This window comes from Macrotis lagotis, chromosome 1, assembly GCF_037893015.1.
Source record: "Macrotis lagotis isolate mMagLag1 chromosome 1, bilby.v1.9.chrom.fasta, whole genome shotgun sequence".
Lineage (NCBI taxonomy): Eukaryota > Metazoa > Chordata > Mammalia > Peramelemorphia > Peramelidae > Macrotis > Macrotis lagotis.
The window spans coordinates 78,560,474-78,583,617 of record NC_133658.1 but is presented as its reverse complement, the minus strand read 5'-3'; the positions used below and the strand labels follow the sequence as shown (position 1 = coordinate 78,583,617).

At 33.6% G+C, this 23,144-nt stretch overlaps 1 protein-coding gene across 9 annotated transcripts in view; it reads right to left on the bottom strand.

Annotated features, from left to right (window-relative positions):
- Nucleotides 1-1,378: 1,378 nt before the first annotated feature.
- Nucleotides 1,379-23,144, bottom strand: part of LOC141500231 (zinc finger protein 483-like) — a 37,311-nt gene continuing 15,545 nt past the window's right edge. For all 9 annotated transcript variants that reach the window (XM_074203256.1, XM_074203265.1, XM_074203294.1 and 6 more), the window contains 5 exons: nt 21,921-22,420; nt 20,632-20,708; nt 11,612-11,738; nt 11,105-11,200; nt 1,379-9,357 (listed from right to left, as the gene is read on the bottom strand). In XM_074203256.1, the coding sequence (XP_074059357.1) occupies nt 8,114-9,357; nt 11,105-11,200; nt 11,612-11,738; nt 20,632-20,708; nt 21,921-22,302 (1,926 nt within the window). In that variant the 5' untranslated portion in view covers nt 22,303-22,420 and the 3' untranslated portion in view covers nt 1,379-8,113. The remainder of the gene's footprint in view (nt 9,358-11,104; nt 11,201-11,611; nt 11,739-20,631; nt 20,709-21,920; nt 22,421-23,144) is intronic.

The window sequence follows — 23,144 nt, the reverse complement described above, 5'->3', positions numbered from 1 at the left end:
AGAGAGAATTTGCAATCTGCACCAGTGAAGGGTATACTGATATCAAGAAAACCATGCATCTTTTGACATATTAAAGGATGGAGGAACTCCTGGTTAGAATATAAAAATAATACACTGTATTTAAAATCAGAGACAGATGAGGTGGTATAGTAATATTGTATGTCAAGATGATGTACACTTGAGTGGGAATCCTAAAGCTAAAATGATATTATTGTGGGATTTCAATTACTTGGTCAACTAAAGATCCATCTGCAGAAAATATAAGAATGTTTTTAACTCTGTTGATAATTAAATTTTTAGTGTGTAAAAGAAATGGAAAAAATGCTATTCTGGACATAATTTTGATCTACATGGGAAATTAAGAAATGATAGATATCTTGAAGGAAAGAATCATTTGTAGTAGATTCTTCATGAATTTTTGATTGAAAAGAAATGAAGCACCTACTACAAATCCCAAAATTCAAATGATGGAATGATTGCGGAAACAAAGGCTCCAAATTATGAATTGCTCAACAAAATGGAAGCAGACCTCTTCATCTTGGATTGGACTTCAACTAGAGAACTACATTAAAAACAATCCAATAAGATAGATTAATTGAAAGGAAACAACTAGAATATGGAATTTGGTAATCTGATTTTTAATTGGAGGAATTATTAGCAACTTTTCATGTTGGGAGGGGGAGAGTAGACAGGTAAAATTCCCTGAAATTTGAAAAAATGGAGTCCCATTCTCCCCAAGTGTCTGTAAACAATCATAAGATGCAAACAGTAACTGTTCAATATGGGATCAGTTTTCAGATAAGACATATGGGTTGCTTGAGGTACACAGTTGTGGGAAACTACCAATCTTTGGATACAATCAGGTTTCTGTCAACAAATGCTCGGTTTTTAGTTAAGGGTCTCTAAATAGAAGGTAAAGTTTGTTTAGCTTTCTAGCTATATAGGGATAGGTTCAAACATTACTACAAGGTTTTCTCCCAATTCCCATAATTGAACATAAAAGATACCGGAGCTAGCTCCACTCAATTCCTTGCTGCTCCTATCCTCTCAATTCCTTCAGTAAGAGATATCAAGAGATTGATTTTGCTACAGAAGTTGTTTCTGTAGCTCAGATTTTTAAAGAACATTCTCAAAGCCTAGAATGAACTAGGGCTTGCAAAATTAGAAGAGCAGGTTTCTTTGCTCTTCTTTTGAGGGACTATTCTAAAGCAACAGATGCAAGGTAGAAGGGTAAGGTCTCTTGCCAATGAAAATATTTGGGAATATTAATAGATTAATAAAAAGAGCTACTAATATTTTCATTCTATCTTTTCTACTAAATAGAAGTCAAGACTAAAAAGGACAAAAATTTTATTTAAACACAAGAGTAAAGATACTTGATTTTTTCTTCTCCAGGAATTCAAGTGATCTTGTCCAAATAGAAAACATTTCAGAAATAACTTGCTCAATGTGATTTCCAAACTACTAATGATGAACTTTAAGGAAGCATGAAAAATACCCAGTACAATAGAACTCATAATGGGTTTTTATCCATCTCTATTCATTTTATTCAGGACTCTAGCTTGAGTAGATAAACCACAGAAAACTGAGTTTAATGTTCAACTCCTAGAAAATTCTACCAGGAGTTCATGGTTTCAGTAAGAATAAAACTAACCTAATCAATAAGAAGATGTTCCAATCCATTCCAATTATTTTAGGACTTGGAGGTCTTTACTAAAGAATCAGACAAAGTAACATATAAAGCAATGTCTTTTATTATGATAAAAGATTCAACTCACACAAAAGGAAGTTCAAAGACAAACAAAGCATATAGGGGCAGGGTTTTAAGGGTTGAGGGCAGAAGAAAGGGATTTACATTTTAGCTGCCAGAGATGAACAGATAAACCAGGCCTCAATAGCTGGGAGGGGGGGGGGTAGGTCTTGGGTATGATGGCCTTCAGGCCACACAGTTGGAGGAAAAGGGATCAAAGCAGGTTTTGTGAGAGGCTGTCCTTGGATTTGGCAAATCTAAATAACATCAAATTTTCATCACTCTTCCTTATTTATCAGAAGGGTATTTTTTTTGTTGTTGTTATTGTGGTTACTTCAATGCCTGGACAGTAATCCTCCCTGCCATAGTGATCATGGCTTTTGAGGAGATTGGGAATTATCTTTGCTTCAGGAATCAGAGAAGAGAGCTAGCCATAGATTAATAAGTATTTTGCACCCAACTCAACTTCACAAGTAGGGAATATTTGCCAAAGGGTTAAAAATAAAAGTTAATGGGTTTTTTAGAAAAGTAACTTGCAAGAACATTAGGCTCAAGGAAATGGGATAGGAAAATCAGAAGGATTTTAATGACTTTCAATTTCTGTCATTTAGGGATGTCAAGAAATTCTATAGATGCTAACTGAATTTCAGCAAAGTATTTGTCAAGTCCAACTATTTTTGTGGACAAGATTGATGAGGGCAGTATCATAGAACAGCTTGATGAATCTGGAACACGCTTAATGATGAGAATCAGAATGCTTATTAGTAGATAGATGTCAATCTGGAAAGAGGTCTCTTGTTGTTGGACTTTGTCCTAGGACCTGAGATCATCATTTTAACCGAAGAACAAGATATAAGTGGTACTTTTCAAATTCACAGTTAACACAAAGTTGGAAGGGATATGAATATGTTATCTGACAGAAATGTGATATAAATATCTTATCAAATTAGCATAGACAATATTTAACAATAGGAAATCCAATATGAATAAATGTTAAATCTTGTATTAAAAACTTCAAAAACAAGAAATAACACCCCCAGCCCAACTATAAGCTGTGAAAGACATAGTTTGACAGCAATTAATGTAAAAAAAATAAAAGAACTCAAGACTTTAGTTAACTATAAGCTTAATACAAAGACTGTCAAAAAAGCCAATGTAAATTTACAGCAGATTAACAAAAGTGTAGTAGGCAAAATGGAGTTTACTGTACTCTGTATTAGTTATATCATATTAAGGGTATTGTGCTCAGGTTCTGAGCTACACATTTTAAAAAAAAGTATTTTAAAAAATTGTAGTATACCCAGGGGAGGGTTACCAGGATAGTGAGGCAAGAAAGCATATGGTTGAAGGCACCAGGAATGTTTAACCTGGAAGTGAGAACATTTATTAAGTGCCTACTATGTGCCAGAAACTGTTCCATATTCTTTACCTATTTATTACTTGATCCTCACAACACTCTAGGAGGTAGGTGCTATCATTAACACCATTTTACAGTTCAGGGAACTGAGGAACAGAGATTGACTTGCTCAGGGTCAAAGAGCTAGAAATTTGAAAAATTATAAAAATCAAAATAAATCAAATCTTTAATAAAAATTTTTTAAAATATTTTAAAAGTGCTAGGAAGGGGCGGCTAGGTGGTGCAGTGGATAAAGCACCGGCCCTGGAGTCAGGAGTACCTGGGTTCAAATCTGGTCTCAAACACTTAATAATTACCTAGCTATGTGGCCTTGGGCAAGCCACTTAACCCCATTTGCCTTGCAAAAACCTAAAAAAAAGAAGTGCTAGGAAGTATCTGAGGCTAGATTTGAATTCAGGGCTTCCTAACTCCAGGCCCAGTACTTAATATATCTAAAGCACTACATAGCTGCCTCAGATTTAGAGGATTGATAATGATTATTGCAAAAATGTGAAGTGTTCTCACCTAGAAAAGATCATAATTGCTTTTCATGGAGGAAAATGAAGTTTAGGTGATGGAGAAACAGGATCAATGGTAGTAAATTTCAACCTCTAACAACTTTAAAGCTATCTGAATGGTCTTCCTCATATCCCTGGGGGTGTTCAATTAAAGGTGGGACAGCTTTTTAGGGAGAACAAGGATTTATATATCAGATATAGAATTGAAGTAGATAACTTGAAAGAATCCTTCTAACTGAAAATCCATAATATTAGGGAAAGTATCTTAATTGTATTAATCTGCACTAAAGTGGGATAAGAGAATGGTATTTCTGATAAAGATACAATTTTGGGTTATGGAATGTTCTAGCACTAAGTGTCAGTGAGACCTATTCTTTGAGACTAGGAAGAGGACTTGGAAGCAAGTATTAGTGACCAATAATACATATCATTCAACTATTGCTAGACCATTTTAATCCACCTTCATTGCCTTGGGAAGAGGATATGGGACAAACTTGCCCATCTTGCCATCATTCCTACTGCAAAGTTAGCCCAATATAATCCAATTCTAAGATCTCCTGTCAGATCTACATTTAAGGCAAAAATCTGGGATAAAACACAATTTTAAGATACTTCAAAGTTCCAAGAGAATTACTTTATTTCCATCAGAAGGAGGATGGAAACATGAATGTTTTTTATCTTTTGCAGGTCCATATACTGGAAAGGTTCTGCCCTGGAGTTTTGGGACTCAATGAATCAAGCTGATTTCCTGGGACTGGACTCTTCCTTGGAACCATACTTGGATTAAATCCAAGAATCTTTGCCTTTGCCCTAGGGGTCTTGAGTCTTAGATTTGTTCTAAAGGTTCTGGATTATTGAAACTCATCCTAAATCACTTAACTTTCTCAGTCTCTTTGGTCTCTGGATTCAGAGATGACTCTTAGTTTGATAATTCTTTCTTATCCCTTTTTCTGTTCCCAGATGCCAACAATGAAAGGCTGGTTGAAGCATGAATTCTTTCCCCCTTGTATCCTGTTGCCACACACTTCAGATCATGTCATTTTTCTAGGGTTTATAAAGATAATGTGATGGGAGAGTGACTGAATCTGAGATTTTCTTAGTGTAAGTAACTTTGATGAGGCAATTCTATCTATGCAGTTTGACCTTTTGGAAAAAGGGTCTAACTTGCTTGAAAACACTGAAAGATTAAGGGATACAGACAGTATATATATGAAATCAGAATCAGGATTTGAACTACAATATTTGTCTTAAAACCATTTCTCTCTCCAACACATCATGCTGCCTTTTAGTATAAAGAATGTAGTTAGAAGTATGAAGAAAACTAAGTTTTAGAGTAAAAACCAAACTTTCTGAGCAATCTAATTAAAGTGCATTGAATCTAGCCTGACTAATCAAGATTCTCTCTTGACTTAGACCTTCTTTGTCTTTAGATGGGCACCAAATATCTTGTCCCAGGATACCTTATGTTAATTAGTGATTGGCCGACCTGTGTGTTCTGATCCTAGACTATTAGTCCTCATTACTGCCGCAAATTCACTCAATAAAAAAATTTCTTAATCTCATGCCTCTAAATTTAGGTATTCAAGACGCTATTTTCTTCTTTCTCTATTCATTCTCACTTACTGTCAACTATTATGGACTTTATTATCTTTATATATATGCAGAAATATTACTATCCAACTTTAGTACTTCCTGAGCTCTAATCAACTTCCTGTTGGATGTTTCAAACTGGTGATCCTATAGACTTCCTTTAAAAGAAATGTCTTTATTAAAGCCAATTTAATTTACAAAGGTGAAGCTCAAGATCTAAAATGAAACCCCCTAAGCAAGGAGCATGGGATTCAGGGGCAATACAACCAGGATAGCTGCCAGGATCCAAGGTGGGCTTCTCTTCAGGTCAAAGCAGAGGGAGAGGAATTACATTCTTTAAGGATCGAGGATACCATAACAAAATATTGTCATCATGAGATATATATAGTTCCCATGATTCTATTTCTTTCCTTTATCATGCAAGATTTTCATCCTATGTTTAAATAGAGATTTTATTAATAGGAAAAATTATAATTTTAGAAATCTAAAGAAGAAAGTTCAGGTAATTGAAAGTGCATAAAAATGAAAATTACCCATTATAGCCTCCATCTACCTAAACTAAAAATACTTAGCAGAGCCCTTAGTACCCATGATTCCACTAGGTTCTGGACATCCTTTTCTCATGTAATCCAAATTCAGAATGATATATCTTAACCACATCTAGGACCTTGCCCTTATTGACCTATCACCAGATTCCTCAAATATTAACTCCTTCTTTGGGAATTAATATAGGACAATAATCTTTAGTCCTTAAGGATTTCCTTTCTTATTAAACTTCTCTAATCACTGAAGTTTCAAAACACATTGGACCACTTGGACTTTCCCAGGTCCTTAAATGGCTTAGTTCTTTGAATTCACAGATCTGTTCCATCTACTTACTCATTCTACCTCCTTAGCCACTATTACTATATCCACATGCTTTGGTCTTAACTTGATTGCTGTTTTCTCCCTTTTATTCCCTGTCTTCACATATTCTAGATCTTGTTTAATAACAAGGGGAAAAGCAACTTAGCAATTCAGAAATAATATAACAAGGTTTGCTAATTAGAAGTGCAAATGCAATCTGCCCTTGAGCTAATTATTGCTTAAATTTTCTAATCTAATCCTTATTTTTATGAATTTCAATCTGGCCGAAGACTTTAGTAGTGTGATGCTGGAGAAGTCATTTAACTCAGTTTGCCTCAGTTTCTTCATCTGTAAAATGAGCTGGAGAAGACAATGATAAACCACTATAGTACCTTTGCCAAGAAAACCCCAAATGGAGACACAAAGAGTTGGACACAACTGAAATGATGGAGCAATAACAATTCTTCAGTAAAGTTATCTGAGATCCTGATCTAGCCTGAGTCTCCTTATGCTAAATGACAATTACAACTTTATGTCACAAGAGAGAAATAGTACATTCCCTTTCAGACACATACAAGCTGATTTTGGAATTCATCCATCTGGACTTTTTTGACTGAGTTCATTGATTCACTCTTCCATATCCACCAATCATGAAACCTCTTAATAAAATTAATAACATAATAGACTTGAGGTACTTCCACCATGCTATTTCCCAGTACTTCTAAAAAAGCTAATATTTGACTTTTTTTAGCACCATAGGATTGTACACATATGTATACGCATACATGAACCCAAATATATATATATATATATATATATATGTATATATATATATATATATATATATAAAATGCAAAATATATTAAATGTAACAATTTGGAAGGACCCTTAAAGTCATTATTTTTAACTTCCTAATTTTACAGATGAAGAAAGTGAGAGATCCAGAGATCCTAAGTGACTTACCCAAAGTCAAATGTGTAGCAAGTAGCAGAACCAAGACTTGAACTCAGATCCTCTTATTCCAAATCTGATGTTCTTTCTGCTAAACTACTGTTCTCTCCTTTGTTATTTGATAAAATATCTGAGGGCCAAGGAATCAGTTTCTATTTTCAAAGTTCACAAACTAGAAATATTTTTCTCTTTAGCTGAGATTTCTGACACCCTTAAATACATTTCTAAACAAGGAAAAACTTAGGAAATAGAAGATAAGATGTTCTTATTAATTAAAAAAAGATCATAATTAAATCTAATGAACAAGTGCCATCCTCTTAAAAATAAGCTAAGTTAATAGATGATATGAAATCACCTTTTTGTTATCTTTGCATGTAGAAATGTTCCTTGATGCTTGTTAAGTTCATATATATATATATATATATATATATATATATATATACACATATATGTATGCATTAAAAATGATTTAAAAAATAAATCAACTTGTCAAGCAAGCTGGTTTTTTCTATTTCCTTTCAGGGGTTGCAGAGTCCAGTATTACCTCACACTAAAAAAAACTACCAGGTGGTTAGCATTTTCCATTTTGAATTCATTAGAACTATTTGAATTTGCAAGATATGTATTACATTTGCAAAATATACTATTTGCTTCTAGACAATAAGAATTTGCAAGATATTTCAGACAAGCTAATCTAAGATGGGAAATCAGGTTTTAACTAGTTCATGAAGAAACCATGCTGTTCACCTAAATAAGGAAAAAATAAGGGAACATGATTGTCAAGAAAAAAAATTAGTTAAGGACAATTTTCCATGACCTCAAAGTCTTAGAAAAACCATTGCACAAATACTCCCTTTATCTCTTATTCTTCACAAATGTACATTTCCAGAAAAAGGCAAAGGGAAATTTAAAAAGTCTCAAATGCTGTACTGATACCTTGACTCTCAAATATTTAATAAGTGTCAAGTCTGATTAAAGCTTTACCCACATTATTACATTTCCATTTTTCTCTGATAGCCAAAGAAAAACTGAACTACACTTACAATGTTTTCCATATTAATTTCATTTATGGGATTTCTCCCCAGAATGAACTTTCTGATGCTTAATAAGAGATGAACTGACACTGAAAGCTTTCCCACATTCATTACATTGATAGGGTTTCTCTCCAGTATGGATTCTCTGATGTTGAGTGAGGTGACCCTTTTGTCTAAAGGCTTTTCCACATTCATTACATGCATAGGGTTTCTCTCCAGTATGGATTCTCTGATGTTGAGTAAGGTATGTGTTCCACCTGAAAGCCTTCCCACATTCATTACATTCATAGGGTTTCTCTCCTGTATGAATTCTCTGATGTTGAGTAAGATCTGCACTCCAACTGAAGGATTTCCCACATTCACTACATGTATAGGGTTTCTCTCCAGTATGGATTCTATGATGTTTAGTTAGATGTCCCATCTGGCTGAAGGATTTCCCACATTCATTACATTCATAGGGTTTCTCTCCAGTATGAATTCTCTGATGTTCAGTAAGTGATGAGCTATGATTAAAGGCTTTCCCACAGACATTACATGCATAGGGTTTTGTTCCAGTATGGATTCTTTGATGTTCAAAAAATGATGAGCTATAGTTAAAAGCTTTTCCACATTCATTACATTTATAGGGCTTCTCTCCAGTATGAATTCTTTGATGGGCAGGAAGAGATGAGCTGTGCCTAAAAGTTTTCCCACATTCAGGACATTCATAGGTTTTTATTCCAGTATGAATTTTTTGATGTTGAACAAGATGTCTTTTCCAATGGAAGAATTTCCCACATCTATCACATTTGTATGGTAGCTCTCCAGAGGTTCTTTTATGATATTCATTAAGGTCTGAGTGGGGAAGAAACATTTTCTTGCATTCGTTAAACTTACAAGGTTTTTTCCCTGATGTAGGGACTTGATTACATTTAGTTAGTTTGAGCACAGAATACTGTTTGAAGTTTCTTAAGTGTGTATCACATTTATGAAGACTTTTTCCTGAAGAAATTCTCTCTTGGGGAGCAAGGGTTTGTCCCATACTTAAGTTTCTCCCAAATTTCTTACATTCATGGTTGCTCAATTTTTTAAAAGTTTTCTTGTGGCTAATTGTTGCTTGCTGGCAATGGTTTTTTTGGTTGTCTTGTTTCTCTAACTTGATTTCACATTTTCTAGGTGTTTCCAAATTGATGACACAGGAATCATCCCTTCTGAATTGTTCTTGAGCTGACTCTTTCAAATAAATGTCTTGCTTTGGAATTAATTCTGTCATTTCTGAAGCAGTCTTCCTATCTGGAAGGGGAAAAAAAAAGTAACTACACACTCTTTCTGATTTCCTATTTCTGTGATAGGAACAAGTCTTAGACTCTCAAGACTTGTTTCCTTTCCTTATAGCAGAGGGATGACAATACTTATACTATTTAGATTAGAGAATTATTAATAAAATTATTCTATAAGTAACATATATAGTTTTTGTGGTGAAAGTATAGTAACATTACTAATGAATTTTAAAAAGAGGAATCCTTCCTATCACACTCAAATGTTTGCTTCTAGACAATAAGAAAAAAATCTTAGATAAACCTACCGTGGAAAATAATTGAACCAAACTTCATCAAAGACTACCACCCTAGACTAGATGGTTGTACTAATTTAAGACAATCTTTTCAGACTTCTCACACTGAAAATCACACTTAGACAAGTAGAATCCCATAATAGGATATGACTTACCAAAGAAAATGGACATACAACATTGTACCCAACTTGTGAATGACTTCTTCTCTCTGGAAAGGGATTATAAAATTTGTGCAGGAAAAATAGAAGGAAGTGATCCAAAATTCCAAAGGGAATATCAGATCAATATTCCACAGTTGTGTGCATGTACAGGGCAATAGGAATCTACCACCCTGAAAAGCCTTAGAGAACTTAAAAATTAGCAGCTAAGTGGTGTATGGATAGAGTGCTAGGTCTGGAGTCAGGAAAAACCTGACTTTGAATTTAGCATTAAACATTAGCTATGTTTAATGGATGACTCACTAAAAAAAAACAAAACCAAAAAACCCCTCTGTTTGACTCAGTTTCCTCAACTGTAAAATGGGGATAATAATATTAACAGCCTCCAAAGGTTATTGTAAAGATCAAATGAGCTACTTGTAAATCATTTAGCATAGTGTCAGGGACTCAGTGCTATGAAAACACTACCATCATTATCACTTTCAATGATCTATTTAATTAATAAAATAACAATAATGAACAAAAACAAATACAAATGGTATAACTAGCAAGGATGGAACCCGTTTACTGTTCTTACTGGGCAGCATGTCTCTCTAGATTACTACATTGTTAGTGTTGCTGTAAGGGTGATATGCTTCTTTTTTGATGTTTCTACCATTCCAACAACTGAAACAGTAATATGTCCTACTTAGTGGAAAATTATTTAATTGTTCTATGTTACAAATAATATTCAGTTTTCAATAGATGCCTTTTTGCTGCATTAAGGAAAAATCTTCTCGCTTCTTATTTTCAACTCAATTATTTCATTGTATTTTATTGAAGGTTTTTCTACATTTATTGATGCAAAACATAAAGAAATATTTTGAAGTATTTTGGAAGTATTTGGTACTTTCAGATGATAGAGAAATTGGAAGGCAGGTAGCAAGGGTACAAGCTATTTATACTTAAAAAAAGATAAGGTAGAACTACACATGTTTGAAAGAAGAAGGAAAGAGGAAGAGACAATGAAGAATGGTGACCAACCACGGGAGAAATAACAGATGAACGTAGTAAGGGACAGAATTCAATGTAGAAATGAAAAGGCTAGGTTTAGAAATAAGTAAGACAATTTTCTATAAAGAAAAGTATGAAAGAGATATCACAAAGAAAATTTTTTAACCTGTATGTTAGAGCCCTAAAAGATATAATTCACAGTTTCATTCATTCATTCTCCAGCAAGCTGATGGACTTTGAGGAAAGTGCTCTGTTCAACATTTCAAAGTCATATTCTTCTAATTAATCAGCCAAGCTCTTGTTTGCAATGGCTCACCTGGAGAACTACATCTTGAGACTTCTTTTTCCAGCATCACTGGTGCTTGTAGTTGCTCCAACTGGGTGATGACATCTGGTTTGGAAACTGATAGCCCTACTCAAGAGGAAAGAAATGTGAAAATACAGGAGATGAAGAGTTACCATAGAATTCAATCTTAGCCTTTTCCTTTTTTTTTAGGAAGAAAGGACATATTTGGAGGGTCCAGATGATGAATAAAGGACTTTTGCAGGATACTCTATCAGGAAAAAAGAGCTGAGGGAAACATTTCAGATCTTCAAGCATCTGTGCTAGGACCTTGGTGAGAGTATTTGATCTGAAAGAGGATGGTCCAGGCTAGGAATAGTATAGTAAAGGTCGTAATTTCTAGTTCTACAAAAACTTTTCATCTGGGCATGAGGATCCAAAGCATCCTGCTATCCCTTGACTTAATAGGGATTAAGAAAATTCTTAAAGATGTCCTAAAGAGGGGGTTCTAAGTTATTTTAAGGGAGGGAAGATTCTTACCCAGGAAGACTAGGTTCCCATAGTTCTCCAGCATGACATCCCTGTACAAATCCTTCTGAGAAAAGTGTAGTTGTTGCCATTCTTCCAAGGTAAAATTCACAGCTACATCCTTGAATTCCAATGATTTCTGAAATGCCAAAGACATTTCTGTTCAATCTGTAAGCTATCTCCCCATGTAGGATTGGGAAGAGTTGAAATCATGATAGGAGGTAAGAAGGATTTAAAGGCAGTGGTTCTGAAAACGTTCAGGGTTCTAGTATAATTCATGGTTCACTTTATTGAAACGTTTCTGATTCAGCCTATTGTGTATCTAGTACTGTGATGGATTTAGATCTAAGTACAAGGTAGAAGACATAGTTCCTACTTTTGAGGAACAATGTGCTGGTGAAGAAAACATATATGAAACAATTAGAGAGCAATACAAAATGGTATATAGGCAGGCACTAAATTACATGGACCAGATAGTAAGGTCATGAAGTTTCCAAAAGGAATGATCAGTGAGGGCTCAGGTACTAAGGGAAGATTTTAAAGAGGAATAATTGTATCTGCAATTCTAACATGATCTTTTAAATAAGTTCTTGCTACCCCAAATTGGAAATGGTTGAAGGAAGACATCAATACCAATTGTAATAATTTTGTAAATAAAATTAACTGAAGAATATGAAGTAGAATAATGATAAAATCAAAAGAGACTAAAAACTTAGCAATAAATTAACCTATTGAACAAGTGAAGAAATGACAGTCAAGGACAACACTGACTTAGGACACAAAATATTTTGTAAAATCTTATAAAAGACATCTGGGAGCAGAGCCAAGATGACAGAGTACAGGAAGCAGCTGAGCTCTCCCAATATGCCCCTCCAAACAACTTTAAAATAATGCACCAACTCTAATTCTGGAGCAGTAGAGACAATAAAAAAAAGTCAGAGTGAGATATTTTTCTAGCCAAATGAAGCTTAGAAGGTCAGAAGGAAAGGTCTTATTTATATGTATACACGAATAAAAGAGAGAAAGCATAGATCAATGAATTGGGTATTCAACCAAAACAATTAGAAAAATAACAAATTAAAAACACAAATAAACACAAAAATGAAAATTATATTAATAAAACATTCTAACAAATTGGAAGCTAAAAAATTTGAAATAAAAAAATTTGGAGCTAGTTTTATAAAAATCCCCCCAACCCACCAAAAAAATCATTGGTTAATTGGATTAAAAAAAAGAAGTAAACCAAATTACTAGTTTCAAAAAGTAAAGAGTAAATGTACCACTAATGAAGTTGAAATTAAAACAATTATCAGGCATTATTTTGCCCATTTGTATACACCAGTAAAACTGATAACCTAAGTGAAATGGATGAATATTTACAAAAATATAAAATGTCCAAATTGACAGAAGAGAATATCTAAATAATCCCATATCAGAAAATAAATTGAACAAGTCATAAATAACTTGTTCAATAAATAGCTGCATAAGAAAAAATTCCCCAAGACCAGACAAATTTAGAAGTGAATTCTATCAAATAGTTAAGAAATATTTAATGTCAATGCTTTATAAAGTATCTGAAAAAAATCCTGCCAAATTTCTTTTATGCCACAAATATAGTTTTGATACCTAGACCAAGCAGAGAAAAAATGTGAAAAACTAAGTTATTTTCTCTTAGAAATATTATATAAATAATATAATATAAAAAAGAGACTAACTAGGTGATTATAACAGTATATTACAGAGGCCATACATTATAATCATGTGGGATTTATGCTAGGAATGCAGGACTGATTCAACATTAAGAAAATTAAAATGATCACTGACCATATCAATTACAAAATCAACAGAAATCATATAATTTTTTTCAATAGGAGCAGAAAAAGCTTTTGAAAAAATACATCCATTTCTACTAAAAACACTACAAAACATAAGAATAAGTGAAGCCTTTACAAAAATGTCTGTCTAACCCAAGAGCACATTTTCTGTAATGGAATAAATTAGAAGATCCCCATTAGATCAGGGATGATTACTATAATCCAATATTGTATTAGAAATGCTAGGAAGTGGTGTCAAGATGAGATAAAACCAAGATGGCCAAGTAAAGGCAGAGACTCACCCTAGTTCTCCCCCAAATACCTTTAAATAATGACTTTAAACAATTATGGAGTAAAAAAAAACTACACAAAGATGGTAAAAGAGATACAAAAAGTCAAGAAGAGAAGAATACATTAAAAAGCAGAATTGGCAAATAGAATAAGAGGCACTAAAATTCACTGAAGAAAATAACTCCTTAAAAAAGCAGAATTGGAAAAGGAGGTACAAAAGTTCACTGAAGGGGCAGCTAGGTGACGCAGTGGATAGAGCAACAAGCACCAGCCCTGGAATCCACAGAATACACAGAACACCTCCAGAAAGAGACCACAAGGATAGTCAAATTTCAGAATTCTTACACAGGACTTATCAACTTCAGTATTAAAGGATGGGAGAGTCTAGAATATGATATTTTGGAGGACAAAGAACCTTGGATTACAACCAAGAATTTACTAGCCTGCATAATTCAGCAAATTCTATCAGGAGAAAAGATGAACTTCCTATGAAATATAGAACTTCCAAAATTACCTGATAAAAATATCAGAACTGAACACAGAATTGGATCTTCAAATACAAAACCCAAGAGATGCAAAAAAAGATAAATGAAAGGGGAAAAATTAACAAATGTTAGTCTAGAATAGAAGGTTAAGGGCAGCTAGGTGGTGCAGTGGATAGAGCACCAACCCTGGAGTCAGGAAGACTCTGAACTCAGACACTTAATAATTGCTTAGCTGTGTGACCTTGGGCAAGTCACTTAACCCCATTTTTAAAAAGAATAGATGGTTAAAAGGTTGAATATAGTTGAAAAGATCATACTTAGATGATATGGGCATGGTTGGTTCTTGTCCTTCATTATTAAAGAAGACCAAAATGACATCACTACTTTTGAGACAAATTACAATGCATCTGACTGTGCAGAACAGACTAATATGAACTCAGAATGTTCTATCACAGGTAGGGCAGAAATAGTCCAGGTGAACACCTGGGGAATTTACTCTAAACTTATGTATCTTGTTTCCTCTGAACTACTTTAATTCTGCCTTGCTCATAGAGCTCGGCATTTTCTTTGATGAGGGCAACCTATGTTGGGAGGTTCTGTTCCAGTTTTTTTCCAAGCCCTACAATAAATTTTAAAGTTCTTAAGAGAGACCTGCAGGGGCTCCCAGTACTTAGAGTACTTACAAGCTCTATACAATATTAAATCAGAAGTGACTTGACTTTACTAGATACTTAAGAGTTTGTAGTACAATAGGGGCAGAGAGTGGGAGTGTACTTAAAGGGTTGGACATAAAAAGATTAGGAAATGATCATGTCTTAATATATACTTTAGTTAATGAGGGTTTTAGGACCGTGGTTGGGGTGCTAAAGGGATGGTAGGAGAGAATGTACCTGATACTTTGGTTGAGGAGGACTATAGGATTATGTTTGGAGTACTATAGAGAAGGAGGAAGAGAAGCACTAAGAGGGATTGGACATAAAAACATGAAATGATTTGGTTTTCCATAATGCTTTGGTTCATGAGGGTTGTGTGTTCATGGAAGGTACTTGAAAAGGGGATAGGGTACAAAATGATTATAATTTGATGTGATTCATGATTCTGCAGAAGTGTATTTCTAACAAGACAGAAGAGGGGAGGGTATATAATGACTATGAGGTAATGCTGCTTATCAATCAGTCAAGCAATCCATCAATCAACCTTTGAGAATAGTAAAAGGAGTATATTTTGACAAAGGGGATGCAAGTATAAAACAAGATTAAAACAATATATACATAAAAAGAAGGACTATACTAGGCATTAGTGGATAAATAACATCAGGTGAAGAGAAACAAAGACCTCTTATGGCAGAGGGAAAGAAGGGAGGGTGTGAACCCTGAGTAAGTCCTACTCAATAGATTTGACCCAGAAAGGGAATATCATACATTCCCAATTGGGTTTAATAATTTATCCTACCTTATAGGGAAGTGGGAGGGGAGGGGAAATGGAAAGAAAAGAGAAGAGACTGATAAAAGGGAAGGCAAAGGTAAAAGAGAAAGTAAACTTACAGTTAAAATTTAAAAGAAAAGTTAACAGGGAAACATGGTAAAAACAAATGTGCATGTATAATGTTCACTTGACTGTTTGCCACTGAGGGGAGGAGGTTACCCCAGGAAGGGAGGGTAGAAGAAAATTCTGCAATTTATTAAATATGCATGTGGATGAATGCTGAAAAACTTTCATAACATGCAATTGAAAAAATAAAATAAAATAACAGTAAGAAAAAAAATTGTCACAAGACTTTGAGAATAGATTTCAAGATTTTAGGAAACCCTAACTGCATTTCAATATATTTTCTACTTCATTTTCAGTTGACCTCAACATATTGCCTGCAAACTTTCAAATAGAATATATATATATATATATATATATATATATATGTATATATATATATATGTGTATAATTGCAATCAGATATTCAATTTGGAGAAAAAATTATTCAAGTGCATCTTTTTTTTGTACTTTTATAAGTTGTACCCACCTAAAGAAAAATATCCAGCATTTCAGGAACGTGCCCTGTTCGTGATGTCTCTTTTTAAAAAAAGATTTATTTATTTAAGGCAATGGGGTTAAGTGATTTTCCCAGGCTCACACAGCTAGGTAATTATTAAATGTCTGAGGTCAGATTTGAAAACAGGTGCTCCTGATTCCAGGACTCCACTGACTCCTAGCTGCCGCTCATGATGTTTCTTATTAGAAGACAAGAAAATATCACAAACAACCTCTATATCCATTTAACCTATTCCAACTGCTTTTCTTAACTGTGTTTTCTACAGTACTATTTCTAAAACAGATAAGACAAGAAAAAAGAAATTGAAGGAATAAGATAGGCAATGAAGGAAAAAATATCACTTTCTAGGTAATATGATGTTAGATTTAGGGAACCCTAAAGAATCAATTAAAACTATACTTGAAATAATTAACAACTTTAGTAAAGATACAAAATATAAATATAAATAAACCCACATAGACAATCAGCATTTCTATTTATTACCAAAAAAAATCCATGAGGAAGAGATAGAAAGAGAAATTCCATTTAAAGTAGCTACAGACATGATAAAATACTTGGAAGTCTAGCAAGACTTCCAATTGCAGAACACTTTTCATAAAAATAAAGATCTAAACAACTGGAGAAATACTCAGTACTTTATGGGAGGCTGAGCCAATATGTTACAAATGACAATTTTACTGAAATTAATTTATTTATTTAGTGCCAAACCAATCAAATTATCAAATAATTGTTTTATAGGGCTAAAAAAAAGATAAGAAATTTACCTGGAAGAGATAAAAGTCAAGAATATCAAGGGAATCAATAAAAAAATTAAATGCAAATAATCTAATACTACCAGATTTCAAACTATATTACAAAGCAGTAATCATCAAAAACAATATGGTATTTTATAAGAAATTGAGCAGTGGATAGATTAGGTATACAACATATATCAGTAAATGACAATAGTAATCTAGAATTTGATAAACTAATCTAAGGTTTAAGGGCAAGAACTCACCAGTTGACAAACTAGAGAGTATTTGGGCAGAAACTAGTCATAGATTAGTATTTCAAGATAAGATCAAAATGGGTACATGATTAAGACATAAAGGGAGATATCACAAGCAACAGGGGAGCATGGAAAAAAATACTTGTCAGATCTATGAATAAAAGAAGAGTTTATGATTAAACAAGAGGAGATAGAAAAAGTCCCAGGAAAAAAATGTATAATTCTGATATCATAAATAAAAAAGATTTTACATAAAAACAAAAATAATGAAGTCACAATTAGAAGGAAAGTAGCAAGTTAGGGGAAAATTTACAAGTTCCTAAATTAAAGGTCTCACTTACCAAATATACAAGGAAATGAGCCAAATTTATAAAAAATAAAAACCATTCTCCAATTGATTAAAAGGTCAAAGGATATAAACAGGCAGTTTTCAGAAGAAGAAATCAAAACTATCATAGTCACATGAGAAAAATGCTCTAAATCACTAGTGAATAGAGCAATGCAAACTGAAACAACTCTGGGGTATCATACCATAGCTATCAAATTGGATAACATGACAGAAATAGAAAATGATAAATTCTGAAAAGCATATGGAAAAATTGGGACACTAATGAACTGTTGATAAAGTTGTGAACTGGTCCAACTTTAGAGAATAATTTAGAACTATGCTCAAAGGACAATAAAATTGTGAATACTCTTTAACCTAGTAATACCAGTACAAGATCAGTATACCAAAGATATCAAAGAAAAAAGGAAAAAAAGACCTATATGAATAAAAATATAAATATCTTTAATATATGTAACAAAATATTTCAATTTAATTTTAATATTTTAAGAAAATATAAACATATCTAAAATTATATATAATTATATGTATATGCACATATATATAGAAAAGTAACTCTTTTGTGTGGTATAGAATTGGAAATTGAGGGGATGTGTATCAGTTAGGTACAGGTTGTAGTAACTGATGCTGATGGAATAGTATTATGCTATAAGAGATGATAAGCAGGATGTTTTCTGGAAGACCTATATGAACTGATGGAAAGTGAAGTGAGTAGAACCAGAAGAATGTTGTACACAGTAATAGCGATATTGTAATGATGACCAACTGTGAAATACAGCTACTCTGATAAAGAAAATATTAAGAAGCAATTCAAAAAGACCTATGATAAAAAAAAATGTTATCCACCTTCAGAGAGAGAACTGAGTGCAGACTGAAGCATGTTTTTTATTTTCTTATGTTTCTTGGTTTTTATTATTATTTTTTCACAACATTATTAATATGGAAATATGTTTTGCATTACTTCCCATGTATAACTGATATTATACTGTGTGCCTTCCCAGTGACAGGGAAATAGTTGGAAGGAAGATAGAGAATTTGGAAGTCAAAATAAAAAATTTTAAAAATAAATAAATGAAAGAATTATATCCTATCATTGTTACTGAAAGGAAAAGAAAATATAAAATCTAATGAAATAGAGTAAGGGAAGACTCTGAGGAGTATCAATTGATGAAACAGTGAGAGGAAAGTCCATTTATAGAAAGTTTGGCCAAAGAGCTAACTAAATGAAGACATCTGACAGTATTACAGGATGAAATTATAAGGAAGAAAACATAATTTTTTAACAATCTGCAAAGATTTTATTTATAACAGACTCTTTTACATTAAAGGTTGTGAGAGCCAATTTAGATTCTCATTACAGTCTAATAGTATTTGTAGAAATAGTACTGTAGAAAGCAAAGTTCAGAAAAACAGTTGGAATAGATTAAATGGTTACAGAAGTTGTGACAGACAACAAATAATTGATTGAGGAGAACCAAAGAAGAAAATTAATGGAGAAAAATATAGCAAAGGCACGATAAATATTTCAGACCTTAGTATCAAAAAAGATGACTGAGAGAATATCAATATCTATCAGCTCATATTTTTTCCTTTTAATAAATTTTTTATAATTCACAGACTCATCCACCTAGGTAGATCACCTTTGGATGAAAAGATAATGAGTATATTTTCGCAAGAAACATCTCACAGCAAAGTGCATCTTTATCATCTCACAATCAATAGATTACAATATATATAAGATCTCACTATGCTTATAAAAATATTTTACTCAATAGAGCAAAATCTTAAAGTCTTTATAGATTCTTTTCCAACATGTATGATTTCTTGAAAAGTAAAATTAGAATCTTTTTCAATGACCTCTGATCATAACTAACAAGCAAGATATTAAATATAGAGATGCATCCTTGCCAAAGGTGTTCACCATTGTCATGAAGGAAATTCAGCACAGAATGAGTCTTTATGGATGGTTGAGGTCCTTCAGATGTTTCTGTTTGTGAATAACATAGTGCTGATTACAACCAGTTTATGTGGAAGGATTATCTGCCACAATGTAGGTTAGACTGTTTCTTTTCCTTAAAGGATAATTAAACAGTCCTTGGGATTTAATTGGTTCAAGGAACTAGAGCAAACTGGTTACCCTTTTCTGGAAAATCTCTAGCACATCAATATAATCCCTAAACTGTAGAACTGAACATAATATTGCAGATGTCTTCTCATAAGGGCAAAGAGACTATCATCTCCTTACTCCAGGAAGCTTTACTTCTCTTAGTCTAGCCCAAGATCAATTCAGATTTTTAAGCAACATCACACTACAGACTTATATTGAGCAATGTTGTTCAGTTGTTTTTCAGTCAACCTGAAACTTCTTGACCCCATTTAGGATTTTTCTAAACAAAGATATTGAAGTAGTTCACCATTTCCTTTTCTAGTTCATTTTATGAGTCAAGGAAATTTAGGCAAACAGCATTAAATGATTTACCCATGATCATACAGCTAGTTAGTGTCTGAGGTTAGGTTTGAACTTGAGTTTCACTAACTTCAGGCCCCCATCCTCTAGCTATCTCAGATGTATGGATGAGTTCTACAGATTGTCTATTCAAATATGCATTTGATAATGGACAATAGGCAGCCTTCATAAATTTTTTCCCATGTATACAACTTAGTCAAACTCTTTTGAGTAATTATGGATCTCACAAATTCTAACATGATATGGTTACGTGCCTCCAGGCATCATTTCTACTTGAACCACCAATTCTTTGCCTTACTAGTTAGAATAAGATTCAGAAGAGTTTCTCTTGTTGTACATTCTATTTTTTGAAGTAGAAAATTATCATCAAGGCAAGTAAAGTATTTTACTAACTTTTCCTTTCCAATCTTGAATGAAGTCTGGGTAGATAGAAGAATCCTGAAAGAAGACACTAGATGAGTGGAAATTATTTTTATGAAATCTTTAGCTGCTTAAGTGGACTAAATTCCCTTGGTTCTGGAACAATGAAAGGAAAAATATCCTTTCAAACTGTAAAAATTAAGATTTCAAGAAAAAGGGGAAACCTCAACTTACCTGGGAATTGACTGTCATGAATTCAGGGTCTATTCTTTCCTCTTCCTGGAGAAGGGCAGAGTCCTGAGAAGGCAGAACTAGGGAAGGACAATGAAGATATAAAGGACACAAAACCTTTTTTGTCAAAATCCACACTAGAACTCTCCACCCACCATTAGCCTTAATTATAAACAAAAAGGTAACGAAAACCCAGAAATAGCTCTTTTCCTAGGATCAGAAGAAAGGACCAGGGACATCAATAATTATAGTTCCAAATTCATTTTTGGAGTCACAAGAGATTTCAGAGGATAGAATTATGGTTTACTAACTGATTGAATATCAATCTCAAAAGCTCCATAAAGCTCTATAAAGACTTTAAGATTTTGCTCTATTGAGTAAATATTTTTATAACGTGATTGGAAGAATACAGATCAAATTCTCTCTAAGCCCCTTTCCTCTTTTACAGAATTTGAGGATCAATTTTTCAACTTTTTTATGGAAAGCAGATCCAAATAAACAAAACGCCGGCTTTAAAATCAGAGCTAAGATGATTTAATGCAATTTACTCAACCAAAAAAATACTGTGGATTTATAAAATATCTAAAGTCTTTACCATGGCTCACTCTGTTCTTTACAATTTCATTATGGTAGATTAGGAGAAAGAGACAAGGAAGATATGAAAGAACTGAGAGAAAAAAATAGAGCAGGGATGAAAGGATAAAGGCATAGGGAGAAGGAGTAGAATAAAGAGTTAAAAGGGTTTGTCTGGTTTAAAAAAATAAAAGTTGTAAAAGTTTTTTGAACTGGTATAAGTTTGCCACATACAGCTGGGCAACTGAGTAACATTAATCTAGTGAAAAAGACAAAGACAGAAGTCAGAAATTTTGTGTGGTCTTCTTAATGTAGACAAGAGCAAGACATACAAGTCAAATTATCATTCTGGATTCTTTTTTGCATTTATAAGCTGAATGACATTAACATTTGGAGGGAAACCTCCTCTGTAGAAGATTTTCATGCTGGTAAGCTACATATATCTATTCCACATTATTAAAACCAAAGCTGGAATTTCAAGTGGAGAATGGTTTCTCCTCTGTGATTTCACATAAGTTGTTGCTCATAGAGGACTATTTGAATGCTCAAATATTCATCTTGGGCAGGTAGAATGTCTTGTGCCAGTTATTCTACCCTCTAGATATTTGCCATCCCACTATTATCTTTCCAAATATCTGCCACACTAACTGCTCCATCTTCAGGGGTTTATTTCCTTTTTTTACAACCTCATGCTTTCTCCCTGTCTTTTTAAGTCTTACCTTCCTCCTTAAGCATTTGAGCCAAATCCTCTATCAGGTTCACCACCTCTTCCCCATTCTCTGGATGATGTGACTTTACCCAAGTCCTGATCTCTCCAGGCAAGATTGCCCAAAACTGTTCTAATACCAGCATTTCCAGGATCTGCTCCTTCGTGTGAAGATCTGGTCTCAGCCATTGATGGCAGAGTTCTCGAAGTTGGCCAAGGGTTTTATAGGGTCCAACTGTTTCTCTGTATTGAAAGTGCCTGAAGTTACGATGAGAGACTGCAGTTTCAAAATTGTTTCTTTTTAAAAGGATTTCATTTTTGTCAGAATAAGTCATTCTCAAAACCTCATCTTGTTCTTTTAAATGTGGATCATGAGTACTCCTAGAGGTGGCCATCTCCTTGTTCAAGGACAATGTCTCTTCATCTGGAAATCTTTATTCTAGGGTTCAGATCTGCTTCCTTAAGAAGGAATCATATCCATTCAAATCCAGGCAGAGAATCTACTAATTAGTTCTGTAGGCAGAGAGAAATCAAAATTAACAGGAAGATTCCAGAATCTTCAGTTGCATAAACAGTATTTAAGGTCTTAAAGATTGTAAAGAAATAATAAAGATAAAGAAGCTGACAGTTCAGAGAGTAGTAAGGAAGGGTGCTCCAAAATTAGTATAAATGATAGTCAGATTTGATTCAATCCTCATATGTAAAGAATAAGTAAAAGTGGTGTTGAAGTGAGTCCCTGTACTTTTCTCTTTAGAGCTGGAAAATAAAACAACTTTGCTTGTAAATAAAAAACAGAAAAGGTAGGGGAGGGGTGGGAAAAGCTGAGGTAGGAAGAGAGCAGGGAATCACAGGGACTTGGATCAAATCATCCTCTAAAAATTCCAATGAATTGTTTGTATACTGTCTTGTGAACTCTAAAACTCTCTAATAATATAAGATAATAAGAAACAACTCATACTCAACCAGGAGATTAATACACACTTGAACAAAAGCCTTTAGAAGTCAAGGATAAAGATGATCCACAGATTCTGTCCCAAGGCCTAGTAGAAATTGACTCTTTTTTCCCCTTATCTGAAGGATGAAAGTCAGTGAGAGACGTAGTTATCAGTGATCATCCAACCAGAGCATAAGTTGGCTGTTTCTGAATCTGCTAGCAATGGAATCTACTCAGTTTCCAACTCAAGAGATGCACTTTTGCAATGTAGGAATTTATTTTGCCATATTATGCATTTTTGGA